At 53.6% G+C, this 10,949-nt stretch overlaps 1 protein-coding gene across 4 annotated transcripts in view; it reads left to right on the top strand.

Annotated features, from left to right (window-relative positions):
- Window positions 1–744: 744 nt before the first annotated feature.
- EHMT1 (euchromatic histone lysine methyltransferase 1) overlaps window positions 745–10,949 on the top strand; it is a 70,480-nt gene continuing 60,275 nt past the window's right edge. For 3 of the 4 annotated variants that reach the window (XM_059410157.1, XM_059410156.1, XM_059410155.1), the window contains exons 1-2: window positions 745–807; window positions 6,991–7,547. In XM_059410157.1, coding sequence (XP_059266140.1) covers window positions 783–807; window positions 6,991–7,547 — 582 coding nt within the window. In that variant the 5' untranslated portion in view covers window positions 745–782. The other variant, XM_059410158.1, reaches the window with a different exon arrangement.

The raw sequence follows: 10,949 nt of genomic DNA, 5'->3' as shown, positions 1-10,949 counted from the left end.
TCTGAGAATGTGTTGTGGTATCTTTTGGAGAATACATTCCAGATGTTAGGTGCTACAGGAGTTGTGCCCTTAGAGTCTGAAACTCTTCAGTGGGGAGCCTGGAGGGTCTGCATCTTGCCCCTTCTCCTTCCCCATGGTCTCATGGTGACGACTGCTGCCGCACGGGAGGGACCCATTCAGGAATGTTTTGTGTGTTTACAGTCACTTCTCCAGCCAGATTCTAAGCCTCCCAAAGGCAAGAAGTTTTAAAAAACAATTCCAAGACCTTTCATAATTTATGCCTCCGTGTAGTAGAGCAAATACTTAATGATTCACGTATTTACTGAATTTTCTTGGTTTATCTATTTATGCAGTTTTTTTTGGAGGTTGACATTTGAAATCCTTTGATGAATTCTTGTCAGCGGCAGAATGCACTTTGATATAATTTGTAGCATTCCTGTAACAACCAAAACATTTGAGGTTTCTAGTTATGTAAGTAATGCATGAACGTGTTCCTTTTCTTAAACAACCATCTCCAAAAATACAGTTAGGTCAAAGTTTGCTCGGGCTGGTCTCAGAGTGTCATTCCTCCTCCTGGAGGTGACTGTTATCTGCCGGCTTGGACACCCCCCAGCCCTCTGGTTGTCTGATAGTGAGTCTTTACCTGGATCCAGACACGAAGTCCATCTCAAGAAATCCTGGCGGAGAATTGCATAGTCTGCCTGCAGGTGAACCCAGGCTGATGGCTGTTTCTTCTTTAGCAGGCAGTTCCGGCGAAGGGGGAGACGAAGCAGGATTGCTGCATGAAAACAGAGCTGCTGAGGGAAGGTAAGGGTGCAGTTTGCTCCTGCAGGAGAAGTGGCCGGAGGACCTGTCGCTCTGGCGTCCCCTCACCCGTCCCTGGCTCCTGACATCCTTGCTTCCAGCCAGGTCGCTGTATGGCTTCCCACCTCCGTTGCCAGATGGACACAAAGGCACACACATGACATCCGCTAGAGAAGGGGACTGTTCCCAGAAAGTGAAAAACAGACACCTGGTAGGCCCTTGTCATAAGTGCACCCGGAAAACTCGGAGCGAGAAGGGCCATGTGGGTGTTTATGGCAGCTTCATTCCCATTGCTCCCAGCTGAGCCACTCAGGTGCCCGTCCCGGGCTTCCAGCCCCTGCGCACCCGGTGGGTGGGGCGCAGCAGGCCCGAAGAGGGAGTGGCCACGTCGCACAGCAACACAGCAACACAGTTGACGCTGAGCCCGTTTTGCTGAGTGAAGGGGGGCGGACCCACAGGCCACGTGCTTGGTGACTCCATTAGTATGACATTTTGGACAAGGTAAAAGCAGAGGCAAAGCAGCAGATTTGCAGGGAGGTGCAGGGGGGTTGCAGAGGGCCAGACCTGTGAGGGGCTGCGGTGGGAGGCACTCTGTTCTGTCAGGGCTGTGGAACACACCGTGACACGTGAGTCCCACTGCGTACATACGAGACACGTGGGGGCCGCTGAGAAGTTCATTTTGGAGAGCTGCGTTTGGCCTGGGCACCATGAGGTCGATGGCGCAGGAGTGGTGCCGACACCGGGCTTCGCTTGGCCGTGTCTGTCTGGGGAGATGGGCAAGCAGCCCTGGGCTGCCACGTGGCCGCAGGAGCTGAGCAGGTGAGCCGCGCCCCATCCCATCCTCTGGCCAGCTCCCGGGAAGGATGGTGCAGGAGGAGCCTGCCAAGGTCACGGGACTGTCCTCCTTCCTGACCTTGGGCGCTGTTCCTAGCACTGTGGGTATGCTGGCTGCACGCCCAGCGATGTGTGATTCTGTCTCTCTTCTTCCAAGGAGGGGGAGCGAGCTGGGTGCACTGCCGGGATGAGGTCACCCCGGCTGTCAGACACAGCCTTCCTCTGAGGACACAGGGACGATGGTGTGCAGGTGGTGCTGGCCACGGCCACGGCCACCAAGACCACTGTGTGCATCAGCAGGAGAGATCAGGGCTGCGATCTGATGGGTACAGAGCTGGGGCCCGTCTCCCCAGGCCCTGCAGGTCAGCCTGCAGTGTCCCGGCACGGACCTGTGTGTCTTGGCAGATATCAGCCTCTGAGTCCCTGGATGCAGCCCCTCTCGGCCTAGTGGTAGGACGGGGCCTGCCGTGCAGCCCATGCCAGTAGCCGCTCTTCTGTGCCTTTCCTGAGCTGTAGTGTGGCTGCCCAGCATGATTGTTGTCGCCCCTCTCTGCATCCTGGGCGGTACAGGAGCTGCCAGCATACCTTTTCACGTCTCCATAGTCACCTTCTCGCGTGACCACCACTTACACATCCAGGGGCCACTTGGGTGAAGGCAGAGCACGGGCACTCCAGCAGCCCGGGCCATAGGGCAGGACTGTCCCTGGAAGTGCGTGACTTGGTGCACGAACAGGCTTGTTATGGAAATACTTCCGATCCCAGTAGAGTTCTGGGGACTCCTGGGAGCAGGGCGGGTCCGGCGACGCAGTGCCTGCTGTGTTTTCTGAGACTTTCTGCACCCCGTTCCCTCCCTGTCGAGGATCCTGAGCTCAGCTCTGACCCAGCCAGGCACTTTCTGGGTGGATTGCGGGGCCTCTGGGTACCTCATCCAGCCACCAGCTTCCCTGTGCTTCGCCCCCTGGCCAGCTCTGGGGGGTGCCCTTCCCAGAGCTGCCCTCCACACAGCCACCCACACCTTCCTCTGCCTCCAGGGACACCTGGGGCGCTTAGGGGCTTAAGCCTCTGTCTTCAGCTCAGGTCATGATCCCTGGGTCCTGGGATCGAGTCCCGCATTGGGCTCCCTACTCGGTGGGCATCCTGCTTCTCCCTCTGCCACTCCCCCTGCTTGTGTTCCGTCTCTCGCTGTGTCTTTCTCTGCCACATAAATAAATGAATGAATTAATAAATCTTTAAAAAGAGAGAGAGGACCTGCCTCGGGGTTTCTGCCTGGTGCTGTGCTACCCCCCGCTGCTGGAGGTGTTCTCGTCCAAGGACATCTGTGGTCTCCTGCTTTTCTCCCTCCCCATCTCCCCAGCTCCCCCCGCCCCTGCACCTTTTCTCATGGAAGCTGCGGATAAATCAACTTTCCGCTCTGACACACTGCCCCGAGCCACGGCCTTGACCCTGCCTTCTGAGGAACCCTGGGACCACACCTTTTATCCTCGCACCGGCAGCGCGGGAGTCCTGCCCTCCACGGCCTGCCAGCACTTGTGATGCCTGTCCCTTCCACAGTGGCTGTGCCAGGGGATGCGAAGTGCTGTCCCGTTGTAGTTCGGATGTGCGTTTTCCACATGATTAGTTGAGCATTTCTTCATGTGCTTATTATTATTAGCCCTTTGTGTATTTTTGGAAATGTGTAGTTTAGATCATTTGCCTGCTTTTCAAATTGGTTATTGATTTTTATTGTTGAATCGTCAGACACATGTTCCTCATCAGATGTGTAACTTGCAAGCGTTTTCTCCCAGTCCATGGCTTGGCTTTTCAGTTGTTTGACAGTGTCCTTTGAAGCACAGAAGTTTCTAAATATTTTTAAGATTTATTTATCTGCGAGAGCGCACACGTGAGCACAGGCAGGGGAAGCAGCTGGCAGAAGGAGCAGCAGGCACCCCCTGAGCATGGAGCCTGACGTGGGGCTCGATCCTAGGACCCCAAGATCATGACCCGAGCTGAAAGCAGACACTTCGCGGACTGGGCCCTCCCAGGCACCCTGTATGATTAGACTTAAACTGCTGAACTGTGCTGCGAAGCCCCTGCACCACTCGGCATCACAGCAACTGTGTACGGCGGACCTCCTGTCCTCGTCCGAGGGTTTAACCACCCCCTTCGGCGGGCATCAGGTGGCATCGCCGTGCTGGCCAGATTTGCTGTTTCACTTCTGAGAAATTTTTAATCTTGACGAAGTCTGATTTGTCACTTTCCTTTTTGGGGTTGTGCTTTGCTGTCAAGAACCATGTGCCTCGCCTAGCCCTAGATCCTAAAGATTTCTTCATTTCTTTTATTTTTCCTCTCCAAGTTACATAGTTTTACATTTTGCATTTACCTTTTGCTCTCCATTTTGAGTTAGTTTTATAGATTCATTTCTTTTTTTTAATTAAATATATTTTTTTAATTTTACACAGAGAAAGAGAGAGAGTGGGGGGGCAGAGGGAGAAGGAGACTCCCTGCTGAGCAGGGAGACCAATGCGGGGCTTAATCCCAGGACCCTGGGATCCTGACCTGACCTGAAAGACGCATAATCGATCGAGCCACCCAGGTTCCCTATGGATTCATTTCTATAATCAGTCTTTCAAAACTCAGTCATTGGTTCCTGCAGTTTGTAGATTACTTTGGATTTTCTACAGTGGGTCACGTCAGTGACAAGTAAATTTTGCTGCTTCTTTCTGACCTGAATGCCCTTTGTCACGTTTTCTTGCTTGTTTGATGGCTCTGGCCAGAGCCTTCAGAAGAATGGATATTAGTAGCAATGGCCGATGGCCACAGTTGAGGCCTCTGAGATGAAGAGTGCTGTTCCCTTCTCTAGCCCGCCTCTCACAGCAAGCTGACCCTGCGCGGGCCGGGTGGGTCTCCCGCTCTCCATGGTGCCTGCTGGGCAGCCTGCAAGCTGGCTCCGCTTTGATCCCACAGGCTAGGGGCTCGGTCCCACCAGGCCCCAGTCCCAAGTCAGAGTCCCTGGGCACATGTGACTTGCTACACGAGGGCCTGGCTGTGAACTGGAGGTTCCCACAGCCCCCTCCTTGAGTTCATGGAACTCAGGGAACCACAGACGCGCTGTCGCTGGTCTATTACAGAGGGCACGAGTCGGGAGCGGCCCAGATGTGTGGATGAGCCTCCAGGGGTCTTGGTGAGGCCCAGATGTGTGGAACCCAGCTTCAGAGGTTCAGAACCAGCAGGACCAGGCACGGCTGTGGAAATCTGCCTTCTAGCCGGCAGTCCGTGCCCTGCCCCCTTGGGCTGCTGTCCTAGACCCTGCCGTGCCCAGTGGGTACCCCAGCCCGCCTTGTGGTGGTGCTGCGGAGAGGCCTGTGGCATCCTCCTCTGATGCAGGGAGACTGTTTCCCTGTGCCTTTACTATTCTTTTCCATGATTCACTTTGCCGTTTGGGAGAATCTGTTTTTCGCTTTATGCTTTAGAACAAAGGGGTGGAGCTCGTCATATTCCGGCGGAGTTGAGACCGGCCGCCACTGAACTTGCGGACCCAGTGAGAGGCAGTTTGACGCTTCGGATTTGTCACCCCATTTAGGGCCGTGTTTTCATTTAAAATCTTTTTCTTCACAGAGGCCTTGAGTAGTCTGGTCTAACATGTTGTATTCTTTATAGTTTTTCCTGCTTTTGCAAATAGTGTTTTTCTCTTCTCTTATTTTCTAGTTAATACCGGTGCAGGAAGATGCCCTTGAGTTTTGTAGCTTGAGTTTGAAGTCAGCAGTCTCACTGCACTCTTATGTGTTAATTGCTAATGGACTGCATTTTTAAAGTACATAATGGTGTTGGGTACAGAGGCTGGAGTTCTTCCTTTGTCTCCAGTGCTTCTCATTTCTGCGTTCCCGCTTGTGCCTGACGGTACATCTGTTTTTGTGTAAGATCCTTGTGGTGTTCCTGGTCTCACATGGAGTTCACTTCTTTCTTTCTTTTCAAGATTTTATTCGTAGATTATTTGAGAGAGAGGGAGAGCGAGCTAGCGTGCGTGTGCGTGTGAGTAGGGGGAGGGGCTGAGGAGAGAGAGAGAAACTTAAGCAGACTCCGTGCTGAGCACAGAGCCAGACTCTGGGCTGATCTCGTGACCCTGACATCCTGACCTGAGCCAAAACCAAGAGTTGGACACTTAACCCACTGAGCTACCCAGGTGCCCTGAAATTCACTCATTTCTGAATTAAGTATATGCTTTCTGCAGATCTTGGTGTAAGGCTTTTGTTTACTCTGTCCAAGTAAGGTCCTGCCTATTCTGTCTTGCTTAGGGCTTTTAAAAGAAAAACAATCCTTAATTAATAACTGTGTGTTCATTTAGAAAGTATTAGAAAGTGTCTGCTGCATTAGAAAGTATTAGGAAGTATCTGCTGTACTCATATTGTGTCCCAGGCCCTGTTTCTGTCTCGGGGCGCAGAGCGGACAGACGAAAGTCTTGCAGACCTCACGCTCTGTGGCAGAGGAGCGGACGGCTAATACCATAACGTGGGGTCTCCTGTGGGTTTCATAGAGTGAAGCGTGGAGTCTTGAAGGCGCCTGAAGCTCTTTCTGCATCCAGGGGTGTGTGATCATGAGTTTTCTGCTTTTGCCTTTGTCGGTGAGGTTGGATATATGCGTCCATCTTCTGACGCAAAATGCCCTTGCTTATCACTGGTCCTGGACAAAGTCTGTTGAGTTGTCCTGGGAGACCAAGCTTTTATGGAGCATAAAAGTTTTTTCTTGTGAAGCTGCTTCTGAGGCCTTGCTTTCTGTCTAAATCATGCTCAGTTTTATTTTACAGTCATGTGTTTGTTCCCGGTAGATAGGCAAATCTGTGTAATGGGTTTGAGGTCTTGCTGTCTTTTAAAAAATGAATTTACCCAACAAATGGGGAGTCTATCCTGTGCTTCTGGTTTTAAACTGTGTCCCCCAAGGCAGGACTACAGGGCCTGGCTGCACCTCGCACACGGGGTAGACAGGTAGCTGGCCTGTCTGAGCTGAGGGCCGATGCCCCTGTTCAGGGTTTGGCCTTCTCCAAACGTTAACCAATTACTTGTCAAAATTAGTGTCTAAGACATCATTTTAATATTATTATTTATTTTTTTTAAATGTTTATTTTTAGGTAAGTTCTACATCCAGCATGGGGCTTGAACTCACAACCCTAAGATTAAGAGTTGCCGGCTTTTCGACCGAGCCACCCAGATGCCCCTAAGTCATCATTTTATATTTAATCTGTTTGAACTGAAGTCTACTTTGTGCATGAAATAAGATGGTTTTTCCTGGGACGGTTTCACGTACACCCCTCCAGGAAATGGTAACTGTCGGGTGGGCTGAGTCCTGACAGGGCGGTGACCCCGTCTCCTCTGTTCACAGAGCTCTCGATGGCCGCCGATGGAGGCTCAGCAGAGAAACAAGGAAGCGAGGCCCCTGTGGCTGCGGACAGCGAAGCCAACGGGTCCTGTGGAAAGAGCGAGGCTGGCAGTCACGTGACCGCAGCGCAGCACCCTCAGGAGAACGCGGTGGCCAGCCCCCAGGAAGGTACCAACAAACTAGCTCGAATAGCCGAAAACGGGGTTTCAGAAAGAGACAGTGAAGCCGGGAAGCAAAACCACATCAACACAGACGACTTCACACAGACTTCTGTCATCGGGAGCAATGGGTACTTCTTGAATAAGCCGCCCCTGCAGGAGCAGCCCGTGCGGATTACCAGCACTTTGGCTTCCTCGCTTCCTGGCCATGCTGCGAAAACCCTTCCCGGAGGTTCTGGCAAAGGGAGGACTCCCAGTGCTTTTTCTCAGGCGCCAGCCACAGCGCCGGCCAAGCTCGGAGAAGCAAGTAAAGAGACCGAGGACAAGAAGCCCGCAGCCGCTGCGGCCGACGTCAAGGTCCACAGGGCGCGGAAGACGATGCCGAAATCCGTCCTGGGCCCGGTAATGCGACCCCTGCCGGGACGGGGCTGCTCTCGTTTCCGTGCTCGCGTGCTCTCTGATCGCGGCGACCGCAGATGGACTCCGCGCGTGAAGGGCGGTGCTTACCAGCAGGTGGTTGTCTTTGGGCCTGGGACGAGGAGGAGAGGCTGCTGACCGTTGCGGCGCGAGCGACACGCGGTCCACCCTCCCGGCGTCGCGCTGCTTCTGGGGGCCTGGCGTGTGCGCAGACACCTCTCCACCCCTGCTTCGGGCCTGGGCGCTTTCTGCCGCTCGGGGAGAAGAGCTCGGACTCTCAGGAAATAAGTAGCTGCGACATGGGTTAGGTTCTTGGTGTGACGGAAGGAAGGGACGAGGGACACACTGAGAACACGCCCAAGCCTCTGGTTTCATGCCAGGCCCATGGGCGGAGGGAACGGGTATCGAGAAGCCAGTATCCTGCTGGGGGAGGCGGCTCCTGCCATCAGCGCGTGTTCTGTGCCCCGGGGCCTGGCGCGTTTGGTCACACTGTCCACAGGCACGTTTGCCCTTCCAGTTCTCTGTCAGTCTGGCCGGGGGTGACTTCTAGGTCTTCAGAGGAGTTCCCTGGGGATTGCTCGTACCTGCGCTGCTGGTGCGTGTCCTAAAGCTCGTCTCACCGTGCGGCGTTAGGAGGTCACGGCGCGGTGTCCGTGCAGCCTTGTGGGGCTGCGCCAGCGGGCCTGTGCCCACGGGCCCCGTCTGTCTGAGACGCGGGTCGTTCCTCGGTTTGAGGGAAGTGCTTCGTGCGGCCTTTCTGTGGCGCTCTTGACGGGGACCTGGGCTGTGTGTTCCAGCTCGGGCTTCTTCTTCGGCACTTACGCCCTTGCTGTCGTTCTGTATGTGGAAGACTCCGCTTCCGGCGTTTCGGTCCCGATCTCTCTCCTAGAGCATCCCGTCTTGCCCTGCGCAAGACGCTCGCTGCTGCTCTGCGGCCTGTGTCGCTGCTTCTCTCCGGGGTGCTCACCGTCTGGCTGTCCATCCGCTGCGCTCCCCGTGGCTGCTGACCCGCCTGCTGCTGGGTGCCCGCAGCGGCCCTGGGCGCCCGCGTCTCTCCCTGTGGGTCTTGTCCCTCTTAGTCCGTCTGGCCCTGCCGTGGTTTCCATCTTTTGCAGTGCTCCTGTGCACGCTCCACAGCTTTAGAAAACCTTTTTAATAATGTGGAATTCACAGGAAGCTGCAGGATAGTACAGAGCAACCCCATGTAGCCCTCGCCTGGTCTCTTCACCTGGTCTCCCCCGGGCTGCATTTTGCACAGGGAGAGCCCTGTGCAGATTTCTGCGAACAGCAGCAGGGAACAGCTCCCTGGCCGCCTTCGTCCCCACCCACCGCGCCCGCCATCCGTTTCCCCATCTCCACAGCCGCACCCTGTCCCGTGTTCTGTAGGAAGGTGGGGCCTGTGAGAGCGACCCCGTTCCCGTGGGACCGACCACACTGTGTCAGTGGGTCCTTTCCTTTTCCTGCTGAGGGGTTTCCTGGGGGGTCTGTGTCCCAGAACTGAACTGCTCCCAGGTTGAGGGGTGCTCGGGGCTTTTCCAGTCTGGGGCTGTTACATTAAAGTTGCTCTGGACATTTACTTGCAGGTTTTTCTTTAGGCAGAAATTTTCATTTCCCTGGGTTAGATATCCAGGAACATAATTGCAGGGTCATGTGTTAATTGGGTATTTAGCTTTTGTAAGTAACTGCCAATCCGGATTCCCAACAGGCTGCAGCATCTTACGATCCCAGAGGCAAGGTCTGAGCGGTCGGCTTTCTCACACCGCTGCTGGCATCCACTCGTTTTGATTTTAACTGCGGTGCCTCAGCGCGGTTTTCATTTGAACACACCTAATGGCCAGTGATGCTGAACATCTTTTCAGTGCTTACTTGCCATCGTATGTCCTTTTTCATGAAGTGTCTTTCTTACCTCTTGCCCATTTCACAGCTGCTTTGTGAGCTTTCAGAGTTCCGGGTATGAGCCCTTCGCCATGGACCCACTGGCCGACTTCTCTCTGTCGGTGGCTCGTCCTCACCCTCCCCGTAGGGTCTTTCCTGGAGGACAGCCGTCGCGTCCTGACCCCACATCAGAGTTTCTTCTTTCATGGCTCATGCTTTTGGTATCATGTCTACAAACTCTCCACCTAGCCCTGGGTCCCAAGACTTTTCTGTAATTTTTAAGGCAGTTTTTTATTTTTGTATAGGTTTATATTTTTATAAATATATGGTCTATTTTGAGTTAGTTTTTGTATTAGATAGCAGGTTTAGGGTAACATTCATTATTTTTGCCTGCCGTGTTTTGGCTCACCATTACCAAGTTTTAAAATGCAAGTCAGAAACTTTACATCGTTCGTCTATTTCTTTGAAATTATACTTTTATTCTGTTCTTGTTTCCAGGACTTTATTCTAATACACGCCTATTCTTGGGCATCTTTTATTGGCACTCTGTCGTAATCCTCTAAGGAAAGCAAAGCAATTTGGAATTTAACTTCAAGAAGTTCCTCTGACCGGTAGGCGTCTCTGGGTGTTACTGTGTGCCGCACCGAGTTGTTAGAGTTGCAGCGACGTGCCGTTGATTGACACACGTATCATTTGAGTCCGCTGTAGGGACAGAGGACAAGAGGGTGTTGAGACTTCAGAAATGATTTCCTGAAGCCCACCCCTGCCTACTGCACACCTGGGCACTTCATTTGCCCCTGGGGCCCCCCAGGAGGACGAAGGGCACAGTGACATAGCAACACATCAAGGCGGTGGGGTCCCTGAGGGCCCCTCTGATGTGCAGCCCCCTGGCTCCAGACCCGGCCTCTCCTGCCCTTGGAATTCCTGCGCCCCAGACCCAGTTCCATCTTGTTTGGTTTTCTTGGGAGACCTTGTTTTACTGAAAGTTGTGTTTTAAAATCAGTCATTCCAGTGACGAGTGTTACAGGCTTGTGATAATAAAACCATTTTGTTTGTAAGAGTTTAAGAATGAAGGCGTGTTCTTGCTGCAGGGCTGATGTCCCCTCGCAGTGTGGCGCCTGCTCTCACCTGGTGTTGGTCCTATCAGAAAGCACGAGCACAGGGTGCAGCTCGCTCACGGGCAGAAAAAGTGGAAGCTTCTGGAAGGGAACCTTTTCCTCTTGCATTGAAATGTTTGTTACTGTGTCCTGTGCTGCAGACTGTCTAGTTCTCCCTGGTTCGACCCTAGTTGAACTGCACAGACTTCTTGGGGCCTCGGCATGGCGGCCCTCCAGCCTTTTCCCTTTGTGTCCCTGACCCTGGCCTCCCTGTCCGCCTCCAGGCATGATTGCTGCCGCTGGTGTTCTGTAGGTGCTGGACAAAAGGTGCGGCCTTGTTCTCGGAGCCCTCCGCCTGCCTAGAGAGGTCGTTTTGAGATTGTGTGAGCCCTTGTTCGTTGCCGCTGGAATTATG

This window comes from Mustela nigripes, chromosome 9, assembly GCF_022355385.1.
Source record: "Mustela nigripes isolate SB6536 chromosome 9, MUSNIG.SB6536, whole genome shotgun sequence".
Classification (NCBI taxonomy): Eukaryota; Metazoa; Chordata; class Mammalia; order Carnivora; family Mustelidae; genus Mustela; species Mustela nigripes.
This window is presented reverse-complemented; position numbering and strand designations above follow the sequence as displayed.